Consider the following 26132-nt stretch of genomic DNA (forward strand, 5'->3'; position numbering starts at 1 on the left):
TTGCAGCAGATCAGCTGAGCCTGTGTGAGGTGGAGGAAGCAGAACTGCCTGTTAATCTGCTGTGAGCCCTCACCACTCTTCTGTCTTACCATCAGAGTGAACACGCTGAGATCCAAGAGACAGCTGCCAGAGCAGAGCTTAGAGAGATTTATTGATCCAGTTTATTGTTGACACAGAGCATTTCTTAACATACACCAGCCCTGTGTCAGACAGGCGCCATGCTGTGTTCTGTATCTGCACCAGAGGTTTATACACGTTTGAGCTGTACAGTATTAACAAACAGGGAAGTAAATCCATCCCAAGGCTCCTCCCGGGAGGAGCCAGCCCTCATGCACACTAGTAAATAGCAGGGTTTATTTACAGTCTGTTTCAATACCTGACTGCACTGTGAGCAACATAACAGCTCTGGGGCTGTTTTCCAGCTCCAGGAGTGCTCAGTTGGGAGCAGAGGGTTGAGCTGGTACTGCTGGAACTTGACAGGATGCAGCCCCAGCACTGTAGTGCAAACCAAGCCTCCCCCAAGCCCTGGCTTCCAGGCAGAGGGGAGTAAGGAGTGCATGCAGTTTCTCCGAGGGCCCTAGGCAGCCCATTTCAAGTTCTGTGGGGGATGACAGGCCAACATACCTACTTGATTCAAAGTGGAGTGAATCACCAGGAGCCCTGTGGGGCCCTGAGCCTTTGCTCGCCTGCCTGGTACAGCTGAGTCAGCAGCAGGAGGGATGCACTGCTCCCAGTCCCCGCTGGGGCAGCACCCCACCCAGGGGGTGTGAGCGTGGCCTAGCAGAGAAGCAAGGCACTAATGTCTTGGTGAAGGTGCTTGGTCCATCTTGCCTAGGAAAGACAGGCCAGGCTGTGTTGAAATCCAGTAGTGGAGTGTTTCCCTTGCATGGATTGTTTTGACATCTCTCTCCTCCCGCGACGTGCAAGGCTTAAGCACAGGAACCAAAACTACAGCAGTGAGGTGTCATTAAGGCCAACCCTTTTTTAGCATCACAATCCTCGAGCAGCATTGTTGTGAGATGCCATGTGAGTATCTGATTTGCTGCCAGAGCCTAGGCCATGCAGGGTGTGATGGAGGGCTTTGCTGCAGGCTGTTATTAATAGGGTTCGGCTAAACTAGGTCTCAGTATCCGTCTATATGTGGAAATCAGGTCGGGTTTATCCCGTTAATGTTGCTAAAAGCAGAGGGAGGACTCGGCAGGCAGGAGGCCGGGTGTGCCAGGGCCTGGACAGCCGCACGGTGGAGCTGGTTCCTCGACTCTGCCGACACTGGCCGGCAGCAGGTAGCAGAGCAGTTCCTGGGACACTCGAGGCTGTCCTTCCAAAGGGAGCCTCTGCTGCCCGTCCTCAGTCCTCACCCATGGGCACATCAGCAGCACACACTGGTGAGATGCTCAAGCTGGGCAGGAAACGGGGTGGCCTTGCAGTGGCCTGGCAAAGCTGGAGGGAGAGGACCAGGCACAGTGCCAAGCTGTCATTTGTCTGCCTGGGCTGGTGTCAGCCACACCTGGGGTCTGGCCCCGCACGCTGCCAGGTTCCTGGTGGCACAAATCCTCTGTGAGGAGAAACTCTGCTGTGGATGCCCCATGCTGCTGGATCAGTCCTGGGGGCCTTCTGCCAGGATCGTGGTGCTGGAGCCAGGCAGTAAATCTGCTGCAGACCAAGGGCAAGAGAGTCCTTTTCTTCAGGGGGCTCTCCCTGGGACTCACAGGAACTGCTGGTGGTATCAGCCCTTTGCTGTAGCTGCTTCCCATCCCAAAGCAGGGCTGGTAGCCCAGCAGCAGAAAGGCACCTGAGTATGGCACCAGGGAACTTAACTCCTGGCAATTCATCCTGCCTGGAATCCTGCTCCTGGGTGCTTGTGCTGCCTTCACCACCCCCAGAGCTAGGCACACTTTTCCAGCCTGATGTGCCAGCACCTCAGGTGGCCACTGCCACAGTGGAGCCCAGGCCTGCCCCACACATTCAAAATCCAAAGGTGTTTCAAGTCTTCTGCCTGTCAGCATGAAATACCACACAGGGCTCCAGCCTAGAGGAACAGAGGAGCCTGCCTACAGTCCCCAGGGGAGGAGCATCCTCTTCCTGCCCCCTGCCAGAGGGGACAAAGGACCAGGAAAGCTTCTGAGAAGGACAACACCAGGTATAAGGTGAGGCTGGGCAACGGATCAGGAATGATGCTCCCAGCCAGTGCAGTGGGAGAAGCGTGCACCATCCTTGCATGTCCTTTCATCTGCTGCAGCACAGGGGCAAAGTGTCCAAAAGCAAATCAAGGGCAGTTGTGGAGTCCTGGTCCTCCCTTTTGCTCTCCCTCACTCCAGGCTCCCCCAGGGTGGGCTTAACCAGAGCTGCACCCACAGGCTGCTGCAGAAGGATCCTGATACCACAAGGACTAGGAGACAGAGGAGCTGGAACTGATTTTTTTGGCTATTTCCATGTCCGACTTGGCAACCAGAAACCGCAGCTTCTTCCCTCCGGAGCGGATGAGCTCCACAGCACTGCAGAGAGCAGCAACAGGGAGAGAGGTGAATTCTGATTCCCACAGGCTGGCAACCCCCCAGGACATTCACAGAACACCTCCCCTTTGCCAAGCACCTGCCCCCTCTGCCCTGTGCCTGCTCAGGGTTACAAGCAGTCTGTTGCTCTTCTGTCTGTAGCTTTCTGGAAGGCCTGACCTCCGTGTTAGTGCTGCCATGACAACGGCAAACAAACCCAAAGCTGCGCTGCCCCGTGGCCACCTGGGCTCTGCCTCTGAGGTGCCCCATCCTACCACCTTCAAGCAGAAGCCTGGGGTGGGATGGGGCTGGAGCAGTTCTGCACTGCTGAGACCCACCTCTGGAGCTCTCTTTTTTCTCCCAAGTATACTCCCCAGTTGTTGCTCCATGATCCCTCTTCCAAACCCCCCAGACAGCTGCCTTCCCCCCTTCCCAGTGTCCTGCACAGGTCACTCCTCTCTCTGCAGCTTGCTCGTACTGCAGCATCCTCTGGTTTGTGGGCCAGGACCGCAGCACCAGGGGCTCTTTGAGCAAAACAGCTGGAAACCTGGACCTGAGCAGCGCTGATTCCATCCCAGACCCTTTGGCAAGGTGTGACTCACCTCTGGTAGTCTGCCCCGATGAGGCTGGTGCCGTTGACAGCCAGGATGCGGTCCCCGAGGGAGAGGCGGCCGTCGGCGGCCGCGGGGCTGTCCTCGATCAGGGTGCGGATGTAGATCCCCGGGGAGCACAGGGGGGTGTGCTGTTGGCAGGGAGAGGCAGTGAGCAACAAAGGGACACAAAAGGTTTGTGGTCCCAAAGGGCTGAGCTCCCCAGGCAAGGCGACTCTCCCCCAGGGCTCACAGCCAAGTGGGTGCCTGATGCCAGGTGGGACCCTGGAAACTCTGGGAATGTGATGGGTGGGTGCTGGGGATGGTGCTAACAGGAAGGAAATGCAATCCTTCAGTTTTATATCAATTTATACACAGAAAGGAGAGGTGAAGGCAATCTGTTCTTGTTCAATTTAATTAAGAGTAAAGCATCGTTAACCTGTGGCCGTGTTGGGATGGGAGCCCGGTGCTCACAGCTGTCCCAGAGCTCGGTGATGCTCTGTTTCCTACTGACTAACAGCACTGCCCTGAAAGGCCATTTAGAAAGATGACCCATCCCACTAAGGCAGATTCCAACGCTACCTTATGCAACGGCAGAACTGTTCTGGCACCCATGAGCCTCCCTCCACTTCCCTTGCCACCGCTGAAGGGTGGAGGAAAGACCTCAGCTGAGTCATTTTCCTTCCACAAAAGAGCAGAGCCTGTTTGCTCTCCAGCTGCAGGACAGCTGCAATGGACTTTGCATGCACAGCTCAGAGACGGAGAAGTAGAGATCCTCTGAGAGATCCCTCAGTGCTTCATTTTCCCCAGGAGAAGCAGCCTAACCCCCGTGGGAAGCCATTAGCTTCTTTGCTGGCTTTTCTAGGAGTAAAAACCACATCCCACATGTCCCACTCCAGCTGCGTGAGGGGCATCAGCCCTGCCCCGCACTTGCCAAGGACTCACCACGCCGTCGATCAGCCCCATGCCCAGCCCGCTGGGTCCCCTCTCCAGCTCCACCACGAAGACGTAGCAGAAGTCGTCGGTGGCAGAGCTGCGGCTGGAAGACTCCGGTGTGGGGTAGTCGTAGGGGGTCGGCGAACATCCTGGCAGCGGAGAGACCGGCTTACGGCTCTGGCACTGCCCACACCCATCCTCACCACCCCCGGGCAGCGCCAGCGTTCGGTACCTTCGGGGGTGCTGCCCTTGGTGCCGGTCATCCCGTTCCTCCGGGGGTCCTGCAGCCCCTTGCCCGTGCCCTGTGGGGACTCCGGGCTCCCGGAGTCGAAGTTCAGGGGGGTGGTCGGCGGTGTCAGCAGGCAAGAGGAGTCTGTGGGTGCCGTGCCAGCCTTGGGGGCCGGACCCCTGCCCAGCTGCAGCTGCTTGAGCTTCTCCTGGATCTGTGGCTCGCCGGGGTGCTCACAGGGGACGCCGTTGGTGGCCAGGCAGGGCCGGGGGTTCCCCTCCGGCTCCAGCTCAGCACAGCACCCCGGGGAGCAATAGTCCTCCTGGGCAGTGGTGCTCCCCAGGGCAGCAGCCGGGCTCTCGCTCACCTCCAGCACCTCTGGCGTCGTGCATGCCTCTTTCTTAAGGAGGAAAATGCTTTGTGGGACCCCCTGAATATGCTTTTCACTCCCTACCTGCACCCGACCACCCTGTAGCTTCCCAGGCAGGACGGCTGCCAGCTCCAGCCAAAGCCTTGGCAATTTGGACACTGCTAGGGCTTGTCCTGGCTTGCCAGCACAGCTCCCACTCCCCAGTTGTGTGGCCAGGGCCGTGCTGGGGATGTTCACAGGCAGCCAGGAAGGGACTCCTGGTCATGTCCCTGCTGGGGAATCCCACTGGACAGGGACACCGGTAGGAGCACAGATCCTCCTGTGGCCCAAGGGCTCCAGGATAAGGAGAGGAGGCGGTGGTGCCTGTGGTGGTGCAGTGGATGGCAACAGGATGGGAGAGAAGGGGACCTGCTGGAGGAACATCCTCCCCATGGAGCTGGACACAAATGGCAGTTAAGTTTAGCACCCACAGCACGTATGACCCTCCCTGTGCTTTACAGGCATTAGCTAATTAGTGCTTTTATGCAAGCCTGGCTGCTGGGGACGGGCAGGGTGCAGCACAGAGAGGACAGGGAACACACAGGGAGAAGGGGAGCACTGCCTGCAGACACCTCCCTTTCCTCCCTCCTCTCCCCTAATGGGATTGCTGGGAAGAGCCTGTTCTTCCACCTCACCTTCCCGCGCCCCCCAGGCTGGGGGATTAGCAGCACTAATCCTTCCAGCAGCTCTCCAGGAGGGCACTGCCACAGCTCTAGGCTGCAAGCAAGGGCAGCAAACCCTTGGCACTGGGCTTGGAGGGGTTTCCAGAGGGATCCAAGACCCTCCTGCCCACCCAGGAGAGGAACAGTCCCTCTGTGGGATACAGGCTACCTTTAGGGGTGCTGAGCCCAGCCCCTCGCTGGTGTGGGGGCTCTTGCTCTGCAGGCTCCAGAGGAAGTGGCGGATGTAAAGGAGGTGCCGATAGATGTTGTCGTCCAACGTCTCCACCTCCAGGTCCACTTTGAAGCCCCCACTGGGCAGGATGATGGGTGGGTGGTTGTCAAAGGACTCCAGCATCTCATCTAAAAGGCAGAGGGAGGAAGGCTAGCACTGGCCCAGGCTGCACTCTGCTCCTGCCTCCCAGCTCTCGGCCATGTGCAGTCTCCCAGCTGGGGTCAGGGACATCGTGAGCTGCAAGCCAGCAGCATCCCTCACTCAGGACCACAGGAAAAGCCTCGTGCCCATCTGAGTGCCCTTTGCATCCTCTGCAATATCCGAATCACAGGGCTGTGGTTATTCCCAGTTGCTGCAGTTACTACAGGAGACCCAGGGAGGGGAAGGGATTTGCCTGTTTGGTTTGTACGTAAAAACCTTGGAGGGAGCCTGTGGGTGACCGGAGCACGATGACCAGAGCAGCACTGAGAGCAAGGCCAGGGGCTCACCGGGCTGGAAGGTGGCTGGGCTCTCCTCCTCACTGGGCTGCCATGCTGCGATGCAGCCCATGTCCATCACTGCCTGGCACTGGCTCAGCACCCGGTGGAGCTGCGCGGGGCTCAGCGCCGGGAACTCGGCTCGCAGGGACGGCCAGGTCATCTGAGTGAGGAGACAGAGCGTGGGGGGAATGCCAGGGGTGAGGAGCTGCTTCCTCTCGGGAGCAGGGACTCATGAGGGGCACAGGAGGGAAAGGTCAGGGAATATGCAATGAGCCTGAGCATCCCCTCCATGCCCACCCACAGACCCCCCACCGCAGGAAAGGGTGGCTGGAGGCAGGTTGCAAAAGGGACACATCAGTGTAGGGATCCCCCCAAATGCCAAGCGGCCTATCCCAATGCCAGGAGCCATGGGCTGGGCATCCCTCACCTGCAGCAGCTGGGAGCCAGGCATGGCCAGCAGGTTGGCCACACTGGTGAGTTTGGCGAAGAACTGCTGGGCGAGCTGCTCGAAGCCGGCGCCGCGCAGCCAGTCCAGGAGCAGCCTCACACTCGCCCGCAGCTTCACCCCCTGAGACCAATGGAAGCAGCCAAGAGAGGAGCCTGGGGAGGCAAAGCATCCATCAGCACACATCAGGGAACAGCTCCTCAGTCCCCCCAGCCCCTGCCCCAGGTTAACATAGCCAGCATCCCATAGCTATGATTCCTGGTGGTGGCTGGACCTCACCTGGCACTAACAGTGGGGCAGCTGTGTTAATGAGGGCTAATTAGCACCTCAGGCTGCAGCAGTTTATTAATGAGCTGCCCCTCTGAAGTTCCCTCAGCCTCCTCTGCTCAAGCTGAAAAGGGCAGGGTTCTGGCAAGGGCTGAGGGTGGGGTTCAGCCTCTCCTGGGAATGGGGGCCCTGGAGCCAGCAGCTGGGTCCGTGCTTGGCCTCCCCAAAACTGCTGAGACTTGCCCATCTCCAGCCTCTTCCTTCCTGTACCCCCCGAGGTGGCACTGGGGTGCACTGGAGGGCGTCCCACAAGGTCAGTCTCCTACATGTTTCCCGGTTCAAGGAGGACTGACCCTTATCCAGGAGCTGGTTGAAGAGCAGGGTGTTGGAGAAGAAGAAGAGGTAGGCAAACATCTGGGAGGTGATCTCTGGGTGCACTTCATACTGGTGGAGCAGGTCCAGCACTGCCTGGTAGATGAGCACGACCCTGCGGAGCTCCTCGGGCAGCGGTGGGGCCGCCCTCCAGCTCTCCCGGCACTCACTCTGGAAGGGGTTGCACTCCAGCAGGGAGGGGAGTGACACATACAGACACTGCAGGGAGAGCAGCAAGTTCACAGCAGACTCATTTTGCTTGGTTTTTCTGTTTTTGCACGAGGCAAACGTTTCTGACCCCCTCACCTCCGCCAGCCGAGCAAACCCTGCCGGTGCTGCCCCAACAAGGGGCTGCTCCTGCTCAACCCTGCCCCCATGTGCTCCTGTGTTGTGCAGAAGTTTAAAATTTATAAAAGTTAACATTATTAAAATTAACATTATGAAAATTAACATGTTGGTTGCTTTTAGCAGTTTGAGGTGGTGGCGTGTGACAGCTCAGCTGAAAGGATCTGAAATCCGATGTGAACCAGGGCAGTGGCCGATCAGTCGGGCACGAGGGTGACAGGAAAACCAGGATCAATGGGGATGATCTTCCCCTATTGCTTAAACGGGAGAGCAGTGCCTAGCACCCATCTCTGCCGGGGCTAAGGGAAGAGGAGGGCACAGGAGAGGATGGTGCCGCTCTGGAATGCTGCAGGAGAAGTCCCTGCATCCCTTCGCGCCGACGCCAGAGGACAGGCAGCCGTCCCGCACAGGGCAGCCTTTCTGCTGCCTCACACTGCCCGCTCTGTTCCCTGCTCCCGATGCCGCCCGGCTCTCGCGGTCCAGCGGCGACGGTCCAGGGGCCCCTTTCCATCACGCCCTGAATCACACCATTATGCCGCGCTGGCCGGAGCCAAGCAGCTCTCCCCAAACACCTCCCCCGAGCCGCTGCACTGCAGGCAAGGAAACACGCCGCAGTAATTCAATACTTTTCCTGGGCTGCGACCAAAAATCGGGGCACTTCAGCCCGAAGGAAAACACCTCAGCGTGATGCAACTGCCAAGGAGTAAAAGCTTGAAAAAAACCCAAAACTCCTGTGCAGCCCGAGAGCTGCTGGGGATGCTCATGCTGGCCCCGTGTGACACTGCCGGCTGTCTGTGGGAGCATGTAGTACCTTGGAGATGTAGTAGACACACTGCTGGAAGGTGTACATGATCACCTCCTCCAGCACTGTCATCGCCTCCTCGCTGGCTGTGATGGTCGAGGAGAACAGAGACTCCTTGGAACCTGTGGGGCAGAGAGGAGGATGGGGGAGCAAACCTGCAGCAGCAAGGTGCCCAAATTCCCAGGGTGGGGATTATTAGCGTTTCCAGGCTTGCACCACCACCACAGCATCACCTGACAGGGGCAAAGAGGCTCCTCTGGCCCCAGAGAGCACCCAGCTGCCAGCTGCCAGCACCCAGCTGCCATTCCCTGGGGCTCCCATCACTGCTGCAGCTCGGGGCTGTACTGTCTCTCCAGCACCTGCCTACAAACACCTTAATTTGCTGCATCAACCAGAAAGGCTCTGAGGCTGATTTAATACCTTTTTCTTTGTTTTCCTTTCTCTTTTTTCTTTTGCTTGAATTAACACAGGCTCACCAGTGAGCAATTCTGCAGGGGCTGCCTGCAAATCCAGGTGCCCCCCACAGCAGCGGGAGTAGAGAGGGAGAAAGCCTCACCAAGGCACTAACCACAGGCTGCTGAGGTGGAAAGGGGCTGCTCGGCTGTGGACACAACACACCCTGGAGCCGGGCAGCACCCCGGCACCACACAGGCTCCTCCCACAGATTTCCCTAGCCCACACCGCGGAGATGTCCCTGCTGATGAGGATTACGGGGTTAACGGAGCATCTTGGGGGCACTGACTGCCGCCTGTGACTGGGGATTAGCAGGACAGAGCCTCTCCAGCCAGAAAAACAGGCAGGGTGTTGCATCCAGCCTCACCTCTGATGTCCAGCTCCTCCTCCATGCTCTGGATGTAGGTGGGTGATTTCTGCTGGACGAAGTACAGGATCTCGATGGCGTTGGCCATCCAGAAGATGATGTGCTGCAGGTCTGGGAGAAGGTCCGTGATGGTGAAGCGGGACAGGGAGGCAGGGTCCTGGCTGGGGAGACACAGAAGGTGTTAGAGCTGCTGCTTCTCAGCATCCCCACTCAGGCTTTTGGGAAGAAAATAGCCAGCCTGGGGAAACGTCAGAGAACCTGGCATCCCCTCCCCCCCAAGTCCAGCACTCCTCTTAGGAAGACCCCTCACAAGCAAAAATTTGGTGGTTCCTGCTCTGAGGAATGGCAAAGAGGACCCTGAAGGGACTGGGCTGGCCAAGGCCACCTTGCCTTTGTGGGGTGTTACTTTTGGGGTACACTCCCCATAATACAACTGAACTGCAGTAAATACCCGAGGCTGAAGAGCAGCTCTCCCCAGGGGTATGTGCTGCCCCTGCCAGCTCTGGACAGTTAAACCCAGCTCACCCGCCCTGGGCTGTTCAAAAATAAAACAAAATAAATAAAAAGCATCTGGGAAGTTTCCCAACTGCTGAACTGCTTTTTCCTGCTATAGGAAAGGCCTGAGAAGCATCCTTGGAGTTTGTCCTAAAGAAGAGCTCAGAGCAAGCCCCAGCACTTTCTCCAGATGCTGGTTTAGAGCTGAGATTTTGGAAATGGCCAGGAAGCCAGCTCATTGCACCACTGTGATTGCCCCAGAGTGGTGCTCCAAACACTGGGACACCTTGTGCCACCATCCCAGGATGCACAAACACATTGCCAGCTCCAAGGGGTCTTCAGCGTGAAGGGGGTGAGGTCCCCCCATCGAGGCCATCCCTACTACATCCCTCAGGGATGTTGAAGCCACAAGTGCAAAGCCTTGGCCAGGTCTTGCATCAGAGAAAACCCCAGAGCTGCTGCAGGCCCTATTCCCTCCGGAGCTCGCCTGCTTTTCCAGACCCACGCGTTCCTTGCAGGCATCATGGTGAAAGGGCCAGAGAGCAGAATGCATCGGGTTTAGAAGGAAAATTCATCATGCAGCACTGCCACCAGGCTGGGAGGGTGGTTTTCCAGCCGTGGATTCCCCTCACTCATGGAGGTAGAACTGGATTGAATTTTTCCCATTTTGTGTCAAAACAAGGAAGGTCACACTTACTGCTGGGACTGCTTTTCAGCCAGCTCCCGTGTCCGCTCCTGGGCAGGGAGAGAAGGGGAAAGCAAAATGAGAACCAGTGGGATGAGATGGCATGAGCGTCACCCCCAGCAGCACTCGCTGCCACCAGGGACCAGGCTGGGAAGCCCCCAGGGAGGGGGTCCAGCAACACCCCCACCCCATCAACACCCCATCCCACCACTGACTGACCCACACCGTCCTCTGGATCATTTTGGCCGCTTTGAGCAGCAGCTGCCCGAAGTCTCCTGGCTCAAAGTTGGTGGCCGAGTGCTGGATGCAGAGGCAGAGCAGGAAGGCGGGTGTCAGCTTGTGGTCGTCCCCGCCGGGCTCGATCAGGGTCATGATGCGCCGCAGGAGCACATCCTCAGCCGCCGGCTCGAACTCCAGCTGCATCTTCCTGCGGGGCGTCCTGGGGCCGCCGGCGGGCGAGGGGGTCCGCTTTTTGGCAGCAGGGTCCTTCTCCTTCAGCAGGCTGCCACACGCCCCGCAGACGGGATGGCCCTCGGGGGCGGCGGGGTGCAGGGCTCGCAGCCTCAGCAGGGTCTGCGCCGGCAGCGGCTGCGCCTTCATGGGGTCCTTGTAGAGGAGCAGGTAATAGAGGCCGAGGGACAGGAGGTCCCCGTGCCGCAGCACCACCGTCCGGGCCACCTCGGCGAAGTTGACGGAGATGCCGGCGCCGGCGATGGGCTCCAGCACCAGCTTCTCCTCCGAGCGGTGCCGGGAAGGTCGGAGCTTCCTGATGGTGCAGTGCAGGGGCAGGATGTCGGGGGCTGACAGGCTGATGCTGGGCTTGCTCGCCTGCGTCCTCTGGCCCACTGTGTGCTGCTCGCGGTTCAGCAGGTAAACCAGGCTGTCCTGCCAAGCAGGGAGACGCGGCATGAACCGGGGAGAAGGGAGAAGGGACCCTCCTCCCTGCCATGCAGTGGGTGCTGCAGCCTCCTGCTGTCCCCGGCTGTCCCCACACTGTCCCCAGCCGTCCCTGCATGCTGCACCTTTGCATGACAGAAAGACCTTTATTCTTCTTGCTGCCAAGCAGGACAGCAGCAACCCCTGCTTTGGGCACACTAACAAATGGGCACAATGACATTGGCCATGCAGTAAATGGGGCTGCTTAGGGCAGAAGAAGCCTTCCCCCCACCTCTCTGCCCCACACACCCCTTCCTGCAGCTGCTTTTCCTTCCCACCTTCTCCCCCCAGGACTGCAGCAATGTCTGCATCCCCCTGCCCAGGGGGACACGGTGGGACCCCAGTCACAGCAGCCACTCCCAGCCCTGCCTTCCCCCCTCCAGCCTGCCCACACACCCCGAGGCAGCTCAGTAACCACCCCGTGCCTCAGTTTCCCCAGCTGCACTAACGGGACGGCTGCAGCGCTGCTGTCACCCCGATGGAAAGCTTGGAATACAGGGATACTCCACGGCACAAAGTAGCCATTAACTACAGAGCAGTCCCAGTCCTTTCCAGTTCTCCAAGTGCCTCCAGCACTGGGGAGCAGGAGCTCCCAGACGCACCGTCTCCTTGCTGCCTCTGATTCCATTTGCCACCAAGGAAGCAGCCGGACAGGGGATGGGGCAGCTCAGCCATCTCCCCCAGAACCAGCGCTCCCTTGTGCCGGGGCAGGGATGCTGTTCTGGAGGTTGCCCTGCATCCCCCTGGGGCATTGCTGGGGGTCACAGGTGCCGGCTCTGTGTCCCCCATGCTTGAGGGTAGGTTGAGGACAGACTTGGGGGACAAGGCTGCAAGTCCCAAGCCCGTTTTCTAAAGGATGCTCACCCGCGCCACCACCCCCCCCTCGACCCCAGCAGCTCCGGCCATGCAAGCAGCTCCGCTCCCGGGGGCTTTGGGGGGGTGAGAGAAAAGCGCGGGGGGTGGAGGGGGTGCCGGGGGGTGCGCAGGAGGCGGCGCGGTGCTTACATGCTGCTGGCTGTAGCCCTGCAGGAGCAGGAGGTGCGGGGACTGGTAGAGGGAGTACCGCATGCTGCCGCCGCTCCGCGCCGCCGCCGGGCTGCCGGGCAGGGTGGAGCAGTGCCGCTGGAGCCGGGCCCCGGCCCCGGCCCCGACCCCAGCCCCGGCCCCGGCCCCGGCCCGCCTCACCGGGGTCCCCAGGCTGGTCTCGCTGAGGCTGCGCCGCAGGGCCGGGGGGGGCCCGCGCCGCTCAGCCCCCGCCGCCGCCCGCCGGGCCCCCCGCGCCCGGTGCCGCTGCAGCTTCCGCGCTTGGGCGTTGATGCCTGCGGGGATGGGGGGGGGAGACAGAGCGGTGTTCAGCCCCCGCAGCCTCCCCAGGACCCCCCCCCACAGACACACACACACACCACCGCAGCACCCCGCGGCTGGAGGGATGCTGCACCTCCGAGAGGGGATGGAGCAGATGAAACCCACCCCTCCCGGCACCACGCACCCACCCTGGGCTGGTGTCCCCTGGTCCCTTGCCCTCCCTGAAAGGTGACACCAGGACACCAGCGCGGAGAGTTTTGTTGCCCCAATGCCACTGCCAAAAAGGGGGTGTCCTAGCCCTCCCTGGCCCCAAAACCCACCGATGGAGAAGGGAAGCCAGTCCATAGCATCCCCCACCTGTTCTGGCCACCCTGCTGGGCTGAGGCGAGAGGAAATCTCTGCTAAAAAGACATTTCAGTCTATCTTTGTTAAAAAGAAAAAAAAGGCCCTGGATGCTGCTTTCAGGCCATCAGTACTCGGTGGCCAGCTGCAAGCAGGAGCAGCAGAGACCCCCCCCAATCCCTCTGAGCATCAGCCAGGCATGGGAGCTGCAGTGGAGCCCGGCTGCAGCAGGAGCAAGCTCTAATTAACTTCTCTGAAGCATCGATTTGAGCAGAGCTGTCCACCAGACAAACAGGAGCCGGAGTGAATGAATAGGCCTGGCCAAGCTGCCAAAGCAGCCCCTCATATGGCATCCTCAGCCCCAAGGGGGGGTCCCCGTGGGACCCCGGTGCTGCAAGCATGGCTTGAGCTCTGCAAGAGAAAAAAGAAGTTGTTGTATCCGAAGGGTGATGCTCATACCTCAGATGGGCAGTCTCCTGGGAGCAGGTCACTGGCATTCGGGGAAGACGAAGAGAGGCAAAAAAAACCTAAAGGATTTGCTTGCAGGAGCAGCAGTGCAGTGGTGTCAGTGCAGCACAGAGCCACTCAGGGCTCGGCCGACCAGGGAGCAGGCTTGGGCCAGCAAGATTTGGGGACAGCCGCTGGGATTTGGGGACGGCAGAGCAGAGAGCCTGGTGCCCAGGGCTGCTTAAAGGGACACTCACAAGCTCAGACCCAAAAAAAAAATGCAATCTGCCTTATTTGGTGAGGAATGGGCTGCCAGTTCTGAAATACATTTTTTTGTTTGTTTGTTTTAAATGGAGCGCTCCTTTGCTGGGAAAATCAAAGAGTTGGGGATGGGGAGGGGGGGTGGGAGAGGGAGAAAATAACCCCTGCTGTTTACATGCCTTGGGATTAGGGCAAGGCACAGTCAAGCCACCCCAAGCAGTCTCGTGCCCGTGTCCTTCTTAAAAAGGCAATCAGCCCCGCTCCCATTCCCATCATGGCCAGCGGCACAGGATGCCTGCATCCCATGGATGCGAAATCCAGGGAGTACAACAAGCCTGCCCAAGCCATACCACTGGGGATGCCAAAGGCCACCCCAAACGTGTCTGCAGGACACCTTGGCTCCACCCAGGAGCACCATTCCCAACCCACAGGATGGAAATGGGCCAAAGGGATGAAGGATGGCTGAGGCAATGCAGATCCCAGACCCGTGGGAGCGGTGAGGAGTGGGGCCAGATCCTGAGGAGCAGCTATTGCTGGAGCTCATTGGGATGGAGCAGGGGTTGCCAGCACTGGGATCCCACTGCCTGCAGAGACATGCCATCACCAGTCCCTTATCGAGGGGAAAGGAAGCTTCTGTATTTGTGTAGGAAAAAGCTGCTTTTTCACTGCCGACAGAGCCCCCGTCACAGGCTCCCGCTAACCCCGGAGCTGTGCTGGAAAGATAAACACAGCTCTTTTCCTGAGCATAACAAAGTCCCTCCATAAACTCAGTTAGGTTTTTTTAATCCTTTGGTACTGTTTTGTCCTCCCAGGCATGTGCAGGTTGTCCCGCCCAGAACTCTGCCTGAGCATCCCCAACGCAGTGCAGCCAGGGCAGAGCCAGCAGCTGCTGAATCCACATGGAGATTTGGATGGGAACAGGGTGTAAGGAGTTAAAGAGCACAGTTGCCTGTCTCAAACACTGTTAAGGCCACAGAAGGAACTTGCCATAAGTAATGCACCTGGACAAAAATGCTCACTGTGGCAAGCTGTGTGAAAAGAAGCAAGTGCTCATATGCTCATCATGGGTCAAACAAAGATCACCCCCAAGTCGTGGGGCATCTACAACCACCAATGACCACCCAAGCACCCCAAATATACCTCCCTGGATACCCAGAACTTGGACTGTATAAAGGTGGTACTGTTGTCCGGGTGTCAGGCCTTGCTAAAGTTTAGGGCTTGGCATGCTTCAATGATCTCAGACCTAGGGGGAGGTTAACAAAGCTTGGGAAAAAGGATGTACCACAGATAGTGGGCACAAAGAATGCAGAATTCACAGGCCATAAGGACATTTGGCAGAACTCCCAAGATAAAGAAGAAACTAATAGAACCAACTCAGCAACTGTGCTGAATCAGCTCCGAGTGGGTAAAAGGTAATTCTGGCAGAGGGAGATCGTGACCATCAACTCACAGCCACCAACCCAAGAAACCCACCAACTCAGAGCAAGAGAAAGCTTTCCCCTCTTTTCTGTTTCTTTCTATCTCTCTACCTCATATTCAGTGCTACAAGGGACTTTGGCAGAGGCATCTCTCACTAATCAGATCATATAACACAGGGCTGGACCACACCCCTAGGGAGAGCTGGGCATCCCAGGCAGGGGCAGCATCCACCAGACCCCACCAAGCTGTTCCCTCTAAGCCCGTCCTGCATCCCAGGGGAAAAACCGCCGGTTGTGGTGCCTGGGATCTTGGCTGGGATCTGCCTCTTTTTCAGCCTAGGGAAGAGGTTCACTTTTCCTGGCTGAGAAATAAATCAACAAATAACTCCGTGGGCCCCAGGAAAGAAGAAAATGCTTTGAATTTACCCAGGAGGGGCTAAGACCAGGCTAGTCCTTCCTAATGTAATTGCTCTGCAGACTCTGCAGGGATTCTTCCCTGGATGCAGTCTTGCTAAGGTATATCAAAGCCATATCCTCAAAGGCACTTGCCAGAGCATCTTTCAGTGTAATAGGCTTAACTCCCAAGTTTCTGGAGGTGTGTGTGCAGTTCAGCCTCCAGCTTCTCAGGGAAGCCTCAGCCACCAGGACATGGTGTAAAATGGGGCTGTTTTAGAAGACAGATGCCACCAAGATACCAAGTGCTGCACCTCCCTCCCAGCAGCCCCAGTTTGTGGGTGTCTTCCCCAGATTCTCCATAACTGCTGTCTCATCACTCCCAAAAGAAACAGGACCAGGGGCAGCAGTGAGAAAGGGGTCTGCCTCATTTGCTGCAGAGATGCTCTACCTGCTGCTAATTAGTGGCATGAGGAGCCAGCACTGTCCTCCCCAGTGGGAAGCAGCTAATAAACTAATTAGGATAATGGGTAACTGAGCAGATAAAACTCTTAAGCTATTTGCTAACAGGTCACGGATGGATGTGGAGCCTTTCCCCCAGCCAACAGCTCAGCAGGCAGCAATGCACCTGTGTGACCCCAGTGTTCCCAGCCACCCCGGTCCTGCTGCTCCAGTGATGCCCTGTGTGGGGAAGGGCCTGCAGATATTGCCCTGGGAATCCCACTTTGAGCTTTTCTCCTAGGGAGCTGCAAGCCTAAAGTCCCTTTGTTTTTGCACAGATGTTGTGTTTTCCACACCAGTGCCTCACCACCCTGGGTGGGCAGCTGCTGCTTGACAAGGGGACCTCTGCCAGCTTGAGGCTGGTGGGAAGGGTGACCCTGGTGGAGGGCACTCCTGGTCAGTCCCCATTACACCAGAAGTTTTGAGGCTTTTTGGGGTGCTGGATCATATGCTACATCACACCCTCTAATCCCTGGCAGCTTGTGGCCCCAGCCCCACAGTATCCCTTTAGGCTGTGCTACCAGAACGGGGTGAGAGTGGTGACAGAGCCCCTGTTGCCCCCAGAAGGAAGGGCTGCAGGAGTGAGATTTTAACAGGTAAGACAAATGCAGGTTGTGTAGTCTGCAGGGCAGACAGCCTGAACGACCGTGGGTGTAAGCTTTCTGCCTCAGAAGAGCTTGGTCAGCTATGGAAAATGCCCAAAGGTTAAAAAATGGAGAGTTTCCACCGCCCCACCCAGGAGTGCTGAAACAAATGAAGTGATAACGAAAGCATAACGGGCTTATTTCCAGATCCAGAGCATGCAATGCCATCAGGAACTGTTCCTCCATCGGAAATCACTGAAGGGTGCCAATCCCAGGCCAGCTCAAGCTGCCTGTGCTGGGCAGCCCGGAGCCTGCTGCTTCCCCCGCCTGTGTGGGAGCCTTACCCTCCCCAGGGCTGCCAGCCCACCCAGATCCAGGTCACGGGCAGGAACATTGCTTTCTGCATCCGAGGGGGAGTATTTGAGGCCAAGTTGATGTGACCTTGGGCTCAGGCAGGGAGCTGCCACGTGGCCCTCCCAACTGTGTGCTATAACCATGGTGCTTGGCTCTTGCCCTTTCCTCAATTCAACAGAAGCTGTTTTTAGAGTAGCTGCTTTCCAAAAGTGCTTTACTTCTCTCTGATCCTGCCTGGAGAAAAAGCTGAAGAGCAGAGCAAAGCATCCAGCTCCCTGGCCCAGGTGCCAGCAGCAGCTGCCTCTTTCTTTCTGTGTCCCACACGCGATGAGCTGGGACCACTCCTGTGCATCCCCTCCCTGAGCAGACCCAGAAACTGGACACATGAGGCTGGAGAGAGCCTCATCTCCCCATCAGATGCCAGGTGAAATCAGAATTGAAAATTGCAGCTAGGGAGGCTCCAGCTGCCCCTGTTCTCCCCTGGAATGGCCATGGCTGGATTCCTTCACCTGTGTGCCTGGGCTCCTTCCAGCCTTTGTTAGAATGGGTGGGAGAGGAGCCGTGTCCCTGCTGGTGTGGGACAGGTCAGGCCATTTGTTCTGCTGCTTTGGGAGGAGAACCTTGGCTGTTGTCTGCCAAGCGCCCAGGGGAATCCTGCACCATCCTCAGTTTATTTCTGACAGTAACAACCCTTTCCTACAGTCGTGAGGAACCACTCAGAGCCCATCCCAGCAAAACCACCAGGCTGACCAGGACCTGGTCCAGGCAGCAGGTCCAGCACAGCAAGAGCATCACACAAGTAAAAATCTGATTTTAAACCCTTCTACCCTCATCCTCCCGGGGCTTTTATCTTAGGGTGGGAGGAGGAAAACTTCATTACTCTGTGCTGGGGTCACTTATTAACCTGCTGGTTCCTAATGATGCACTTATCTGCTCCTGCCAGCCCTGGGCTCCATCAGGCACTGCCACAGGGACTCTCCTGCCCTACATTGCTCTCTCTTCATTAGCTTTTCATTTTCCTTAATTGCTCCTGCAGATTTGCCTGAGGTGTCTGGCCTGGGGGATGCCCACAGGGAGATGGGGGTGCAGGGGAGCAGGGCAGTGCTCTGCCAGGCACTAAGCTGGGGATGCCATGGTCCTGGTTCAGTGATAGGAAGAGCAGGAAGCACTGATGGTCTTGCCTGCTGCTCCCCAGCCATGAGCAGGAGTTTGGTATTAACCCCTAGGCTGGATGGGGTAAATATTTGAGGTAAATCAATTTGATACCAAATTTATGCAGGAGTACTGAGTACTGACTATGGATCAACTCAGGAGCCTTTCAGGTAAAATGTGGCCACTCTCCCACTTGCTCCACCCCTTGAACCCAAACCACACGTGAAAGCTGCTGATGTGAGGGTGCATCTCCCACAGGCAGTTCAGGGAGGGTTGCAGCTCCCTCCCCCTGCCCCACACCCAGCTCTGACCTGCAGTGGTGGTGTCCACATCCTTGGCCGCCAGCTCCTCCACCTCCGCCCTCCTGCGCAGCTCCAGCCGCCGGGAGAAGCCCTCCCTGGGCTTCCAGAGGTCCTGGATGAGCAGCGGCTTCTCGTGGTCCCCCAGGACCCTCAGCCCCTCCGTCTGCCACTGCTTCTCGGGGCCCTCGAACCTGCCGATGACGTCGCACAGGGCGTACTGCGCGGCGCTGAGCTGGCTCAGCCCGTAGCGCTCCAGGGCCTCCTTCACCAGCTCCCGTGCGCCCGAGCTGCCCGTCACCAGCACGCTCTTGTAGTTGGTGCCCGCGCAGATGTTGCCCCCGAAGATTTTCAGGATGCCAGGAGCTGAGAGCTGGGTGGAGAGCTCGGCAGGGTCATCCTCACCAGCAGCCGGGGAGGCAGAGGCCGAGCTTCGGTCCTTGTAGCTCAGTGTCCGGTACAGGACTTGGGAGAAGAGCCGGCTCTGGCGCTTCAGCCGGTTCTTGGACGGTGGAGCCATGGTGGAGGAGGGCCCATAGAACATCGTGCGTGAGGTCGTCATGAAGCACAGCTGGGCAGGGAAGAGCAGAAAGGGGAAGGTCAGTGGTTTGGAGGCCAGATGTGCAGCGGGGAGGAGCGAGCAGGAACCAGCTGGCGGCCGCGGAGGAGCCACTGTCACCTCTAAGGTGGAAAGAGACAGATCAAGAGAGGGCCATTTCCCTTGTGTAACCCAAAACACCAGTGGAAAAGCTCAGCCAGGCTCCTTGGCACCAGCACAGTTGCCCCTGGATGGATTTGTCCCTGAAAACATAGCCTGGAGTGGCCCCATATTTCTCCACCGTGTGTATTAAGAGGTCCCTGTTACCCAGGCAAAATGCAGCGGGAGGAGAGCAGAGCCCAGCAGGACTTGGCAGAGCCCATCCTGGTCAAGATCCAATGCATCAGAAGTTACTTTCACTAATGAGTTTATGGAGCAATCCCATTTTTTTAGAGGTGAAACAGAAAGCTCAAGTGCAAATTCACTCACTCTGAGGTCACCGCTAAATGCTTTTGCTCAGTGAGAGGCGCAGGGTGAAAATGGGCTTTAATTAGCCTTTCTAAAAATGTCCTGACTCCGGCAAATCTCTTGGCTGTTGCTGGTTTGTGGAGGACATTCAAGCACGGGGTGCATTGCTGACAAGGCTGCCCTTGCCACATTAGGAGGGGCAGGGCTGCTCGGGGCAGCCCCGGGCACACAGTGACCAGAGGAGTCATGGCCAAGGCCATGTGATGGCTCCCAGTGCTCCTCAACCCCCAGGAATGGACTGGGAACCACGATATTCTTCTGGCTTTAGGTGGATAGTGGTCCTGCCCAGTGTCACTGGCAACATCTGGGAATGGCTTTGAAATCGCATCTCGGATGTGCCAGCACCTGGCACTTGCAGGGAGCTGATAACCCACAGCTGCACCGTGACCTGCTGACAGGGACGGTCTGGAAAGGCAATCTGAGCATTCCTGATTCAGAAAGGACTGGGAATTCCCTCACCTCCAGATTTATAACATGGAGCATACACAGAGGAGCCCCAAATGTCCCATCCACAGCTATCAGAGTGCTGAGATGCAGCAGTTGGCAGGATCCAGCTGTGCATGGCCAGGAGGACGCGGGGTGCCGGCAGCTTTCTGCAGCTACAGCCCCGTCTCGCCCGGGCACAATCTCGCCTCCGAGCAAACTCAGCGCTATCAGGCAGAATGATGTCGGCCCTGGAAAGCCTCCAAACCACCATCCAATTCAGGAAAAAAGAGCGTCCCTGCTGCTAATGGAAGAGGTCACCTTCTAACCCAGAAACCCCCTCCCAGCCGTGCATGGAAGGTTTCTGTAGGATGTGCATCCCCCCCATCCCAGGACCAGAGGCCCCGTTGAATGCTGCATATGGGGAAACTGAGGCACCAAGTGCCAAGGATGTGCCTGGGAGCTGTGTGATCCTGTGATACAGCTGAACCCCAAGTCACTCCTTTCCCCCCTCCCAGCCCCACCAGGACTGTGAAAATGCTGGGTTGTGTCCTTCTTCCCAACCTGCTGGCTCCAAAAGCAACTGTCAGGGTGCTGCAGGGCAGGGAGGGGAGCTGGCAGCTGCTCCAGTCCTGGCACGTCACTGCTGCCTGAAATTAGGCTCAGCAATCAGCCTGGACAGCAGGGCTTAGTGTTTTGGTTTTTATACCTCCCCAGCTGAGCACTGGCTCCAGAGCTTCACTGCAACTCGCTGCGTTCAGGTAAGGCTGTTCCTGCTCCCACCTTGCAAGTGGGGAAACTGAGGCAGGGATGAGATTAGGGCTGCTCCTCCTCCTCCAGCTGAGCCCAGAGGTGCTGCTCCCACTGGGGACATCCCTGGGGACATCCCTTGATGTCTGCTGTGTGTCACCTCCTGGGAATGCCGGGGCAGACCCGACCTGGGGAGCAGGTCAGGGCACTGGCAGACAGTCAGGTTCAAGAACAGCTGCCCCAGGCTGTTAGCACAGCCACACCAGCCTCATTACCATTGACCAGAAGGAAAAGTGCCCCAGTGTCCCTTGTTATCAAGGATGCAAAAGACAAAACTTTGTCATCAAATCACCAGTTTCAGCTCATGCATTTAATCTCCTCCACCCTGAAATACCTCCAGCACAAAAGGAAACCTTTTAATATCTGCTGGTGGCAAAATCATTCCTCCAAGCTCTCATCACAGACAGAGACACCATTCTCACTGCTTGCAGGTCCCTGCCTGGTTTTGAATGTGTTATTTATAGCTCAGCTATTTTCCTGCTCTTTCTATCAAACACGGCTCCTACGGAGTTCAGGGGCAAAGACGTTTCAGTGGGAAAAAATAAGCAGGCTGGATCAGGTGAAGTTTCTAACCTGGTTACCCTGTTTTTCAGCACCTGGAGCAGCACTGGTGTGATTTCACCAGGCTGGTCACATGAGAAATTGCAGCCTTCTCCCGAAGACAGCAGAACACACAGTCTTAATCCCCCTGAGGACTCTAATGGACGTGATAAGACGATAATTAAATGGGCTCCTCCCACATCCGTGTGCTCAGACACACTGGGCACCAGCGTCTCCCAGGAGGATGGAAGCTGTGGTACGTGCAATCCTGCTGGGTCCTGCTGTGGGAGCAGGGACACTCCAGCTGAACCCAGCTGCTTGGGGACAAGCCAGTAGGAGCGTCAAGTGTTGGGCACACCTTCCTTCAGGTCAGTGGAACATGTGCTCCTGGGCATCCCCAGCCGAGACAAGCCCCCTCCTTGCTGCAGAGAGCCCGGTGTCCCGGCTGTGTCACTGGAGGACACGTGCCTGCAGCCACGGAGCATGATCCAGACTTTTCAAAGAGCCCCTTTCTCCAGCCTTCAGTGACATTGTCCCTGCTAATGACTACACAGGAATTAGTCAAAAGCCTGTGACTGCCTCCCAGCGGGATCTGTATCAGGGACCCCTCACCTCTTAGCAGCCGTGCCTGACCACACCAAAACCAGTTATTTCCCACAGCCAGCTCTGCCTGTACGTGCTCTGCAGAGCTGTGACAAACACTTTCAGTATTCACATGGTCACCACGTGTCCTTCCATCACCATAACTGACTCTGCAACCACCAGGGGCTTTCCTGCAGGCTCCGAGGTTCCTGCAGGCTCCAAGGTTCCTGCTGCCACAGCGGGTGAGCAGCTCCTTCCCTGTGCTCCCACCCAGTGCTCAGGCAAAGACTCCCCTTACCTTGCCATCCTTCTCATGTGCCTTTTTGCCTTCCATTCATCCTCCTTCTCAAAACAACTTTTCCTGCTCGTTGTGCATCGTCCTGGGTAGGCGTCTGTTGTGTTTCTGCAAGAGGAAGAGGAGGAGTGGTCTTGGGGCTGCTCACAGACGTGAGCTGTTCCCAGTGTGGCAGGTTTGCTGGGCTCAGGGGTTCTGCAGGTATGCTCCCAATGTGCATCATGTTTGCATGTGTTCATCCCACCAAAGCGCAGAGAAGGGGAAGACGAGCCCAGGCCCAAGCTCAGGTTCCATCACAGCAGGAACACAGCAGCCCTGGGAGCTGAGACAGAGCAAACCTAGCCATGGTTATGCCCACCAACAGCATCTTGCCCGTTGCAGACAGCCAGGCAGAGAACAGCTGTACGAAAAGAAATGCTATGCCAAAGGAGAAGAGGATGAGATGGGACCAACAACAGCCCCGTGACGTTTATTTCCCTCTCCCAAGCACATGTGTCCCCAGGGACGCCAGGCTGGGTGACCTCTCTGACCCCTGGGTGGACAACAGCTCCTTCCAGCTCCTGGACCAGCTCCTTCCCCCAGCAGCCAGAGCACACTGGGATGCTCACCAAGATTTGGTTTCCTGAATCTCACTCTGTGTTGCTGGACATCGAGGAAAGACAACAAGCACCGTCCCCTCGCCCTCCCACCACAGATCTGCGAGATCAAGACCACTGCTAACCGAGAGAGAAAGAGAAAAGAAGCACCTGCAAAGTGCCTGCAATGATTTCCTGAGTGTTCCTCAGAAAGAGCCATCAGGGCACAAGTACTCTCTTCCATGGCTCCACCTCGATTAAAGATAAATGCATCATCTAATTAAATCACCTAATCAGGGCCTCAGCGTGGCTTGATGCATCTCCTCTTGCTGGCCCAGGGCTGGGGCTATGGGAGTAACTCTGTGCAAGGTGATGGGTCGTGATGTGAAAGGCAAAGAGATGCTGACCCCACCTCTGCTGTTCCACGCTGCTTCTGATGATTAATTGCTCCCGCTCGTTAAATATTTATGCCTTATTTCCAATGTGTCTGCCCTCAGCTGCCAGACATTGATTCTTGCCATGCTTTTCACTGCCCAATTAACAAGCTTTTGGTTACCACGTATTTTCTCCTCTGTGAGAATATTTAAATGTTTTTGTCAAGCTCCCCCTCACTCCTATTTAATTTGATTTATGAGTAGACTAACTGGATGGCCACTTCCTCTCTTGCTGTAATACATTTTCTGTAGCTTCTTGGTCCCTTCACGTTGGATCCCACGTCTCCCCTGCTGAGATGGAGAGTGGATTTGGCTGCCATAAACCCAAATTTGGTTCCGACCAAAAATGCAAACTGCTATTTTTTTTCCAGAGCAAAACTTCCCGTTACCCTGAAAGTTTTCAGTTCTCCAGCACTGAAACTGGGACAGACACACAGCCAGCCCCCAGGCAGCTCCCCGGTGAGCCCGTGTCCTGCCTCTCCCAGCATTTGTGAGCAGCTCCTGCCGAAAATTTATTGTCCAGATTAGGGACAGGAAAACACATACAACTCCAGTTATTATTTTTGGGTGTAAAAAGATTTCCATTTTCCATTCTGCTCCAGTCAGGATGCCTTTTGCTCACCCAGTTTACCATCTGGATTTGTAGACAGCACTAACACTCTGCTGCTCTGGGTCAGCCCCAGGTTTCTCCAGGAATCATTTCTATCTCCTTTATTCCAGATTAGTGATAAAAACACTGAGTGCATGTTACCAGCTAGCAGTGCCCAGCAGTGATAGTCTCCCTGATAACTGCCTTGGAAATGGATCACGTTTATTTAATACCGGCTTTCTTGACACTGTCTAATGTCAGCTCTAAATACTGGACTGGACTGACTTTTTTAATGCTGGAAAGTGCAGATTTTTACAAGAATATCACCTCCCATAACTCAAATGCTTCACAAAATTGTGTTACAGCCAAAGAGTCACCTCTCACATTGGAGACTGAAATCATTTCTACTTGCCAGGAGTTATTTTCCATCCAGCCATGCTGGATGGCAGGAATTTATTCCTGGTGCTGAAGTCTTTAATCAATTAAAGCCCGAGCCAGGTTTCTCCCTCTTCTCCCTGTGGGGATGCTATCAAGCCAATCAACCTGTAGCTACCAGGTCATCTTACTCCCTTTTGGGAAGAGCGGGAATGCTATTAAAACACTTTTTAATCTTCTGGAATTTCCCCGGGGCTCGTCCCGGCACAGCAGACACAGCTCTGCACGGATGGGCGGTGAGATTTCGGCTACAACCATCCCAAAACGGCAACCAGAAAAGCTGTTTCCTCAGATCTCTCTTTGAAAATTTTCCCTTCTCTTCCCCCCCTCCTTTCTTTTTTTTTGGATGGAAACCACTGGAGTTGCAGCCTTGGTCTAGTGGCAACGACCGCAGCCTGGATGCTGCGAGCGGAGGGAGAGGCCGCCCCGGCACTGCAATGTGGAACAAATTAGACCTCGGAGAGCAAAGGAAATGAGAACACCCTGGATGCGGCGGCTTTGACGTGCACTCCTCGGCTCCAAATCCTGCCCTTCTGCAGATCCCATCCCCAGGGCAGAGCCCAAACCTCTCTGCTCTGAACCGGAGCTCCCGCTCCCCTCCATTCGGGATCAAGTCTCCGCTTCAGAGCCCAGCCTTTCCTTGTGGGAGCTTCATCCACCTAATCTAGGGACAGATCGGAGGCCAATGATGTCCATGCCAGCCCCGGTGCCCTCTTTAGCCGGATCAGGGTGGGTAAACTCCTTACCATGTTATTATTAGCAGCAGGCACCCTGTGGTAGCACCCTGGACCCCACGGCCAAACAGGATACAAAGGCAGTCCTGGTCCTGCAAACACGAACAGTTTGTCCCAAAGGCAGCTATCGCTCTACAAACATTATAACAATTGGGGACCTGATTCTACAAGGACAACAGGAGACCTTTCAGCAGATTTTCTTTTCTCGCATTTTTTTTCCCCCTATAATTATTTTGCAAGGTCTTTTGAGCCACCAACGTGCACCAGCTCTCCAGTAATGTACCAGCACAGATGCCAGCCCTCTGCCCAGGCAGCTCTATTCACACATATACATACACAAGAATCATTGCACAAAGAGCATTTGCTTTCTGCTGCCTCCCGAGCTGCAGAGTCTCCGTAGGCTGCCTAATTATAAGATCTTAGCAATAATTTTTTTTCCAGCGATAATTAACTGGTCCTGGAGAGAGCTGAAAATAAGCACTTCCCCAGCAAGCAGCAAACTCCCCTGAGTTTTCTCTGCTAAAGTTACAACTCAGCATGAAACTGCTCCAGCCTCCCGGGAACACAGACCATGCCAGCACCTCCCTGCCACGGTCTGGGACACCACGACAGTCACAGGCAGCCAAATACAGGTGAAATGGTGGGTGTGGAGTAGCAGTGGGATCCCAAGGGGTGTGCAGTGGGGAGACGGATCCAAAGGCATGTGGAATGGGGAGAGAGATCCCAAGGAGTGTGCAAGGGGGAGAAGGATGCCATGGGGCATGGAATGGGGAGAGGATCTCAAGGGGTATGCAAGGAAGAGAAGGATCCTAAGGGGTATGTACTGGGGAGAAGGATCTCAAGGATTTTGCAATGGGGAGAAGGAACCCAAGGAGCATGGAATGGGTCAAGGATCCCAAGGGTTGTGCAAGGGGGAGAAGGATCCCACGAGGCAAGCAATGGGGGAAGGATCCCAAGGGATGTGCATGGAACACAGACCCCCAAGGGCAGGCAATGCGGGGAAGGCTCCCCGCGCTCCCGGCCATGGGACAGGGACCCCCGGGCGCTGCGGCTCCCGGCACAGCCCTCCCGGCGCGGTTCTCCGGGCAGCGGGGAAGCGCAGGTCTCCCACGGCAACCGGGACAAGCCTGAGCCGCCACCGCCGCGCTCCTCCCGACCGCCGCTGCCAGCGGGGGCGAGAAACAAACCCTCCCTCCCCGGACCGGTGGGGGCGTCCCGGGACGCAACAGGGGGAGATGCTGGGGGAAGGAGGTGTTAAAAAAAAAGAGGGGTCCCTTGGGCAGGGTCTGCCCTCGCCACCCCCCGGTACTCACCGCGGAGCGGGGCAGCCTCGGCGCGACCCCGGCGGCGGCAGCGCCCGGAGCCGCCGGGGCTGCGCGGGGCGCTCGGATCGGGCC

The 26132-nt window shown here is 56.8% G+C and overlaps 1 protein-coding gene across 1 annotated transcript; it reads right to left on the reverse strand.

Annotated features, from left to right (window-relative positions):
- Positions 1–124: 124 nt before the first annotated feature.
- Positions 125–26132, reverse strand: RADIL (Rap associating with DIL domain). The gene is made up of 16 exons (XM_027656583.1): positions 26049–26132; positions 21972–22076; positions 18265–18823; positions 12202–12515; positions 10480–11145; positions 10273–10310; positions 9081–9241; positions 8270–8382; positions 7095–7332; positions 6457–6629; positions 6039–6189; positions 5488–5678; positions 4251–4647; positions 4028–4167; positions 3095–3234; positions 125–2495 (listed from the first exon to the last, which is right to left on the reverse strand). Exons 2-16 carry the CDS (start codon positions 22005–22007, stop codon positions 2390–2392), a joined length of 3423 nt encoding a protein of 1140 aa, XP_027512384.1. The 5' UTR covers positions 22008–22076; positions 26049–26132; the 3' UTR covers positions 125–2389.

The sequence above is a fragment of the Corapipo altera genome, unplaced genomic scaffold, assembly GCF_003945725.1.
Source record: "Corapipo altera isolate COAL_440 unplaced genomic scaffold, ASM394572v1 104, whole genome shotgun sequence".
Lineage (NCBI taxonomy): Eukaryota > Metazoa > Chordata > Aves > Passeriformes > Pipridae > Corapipo > Corapipo altera.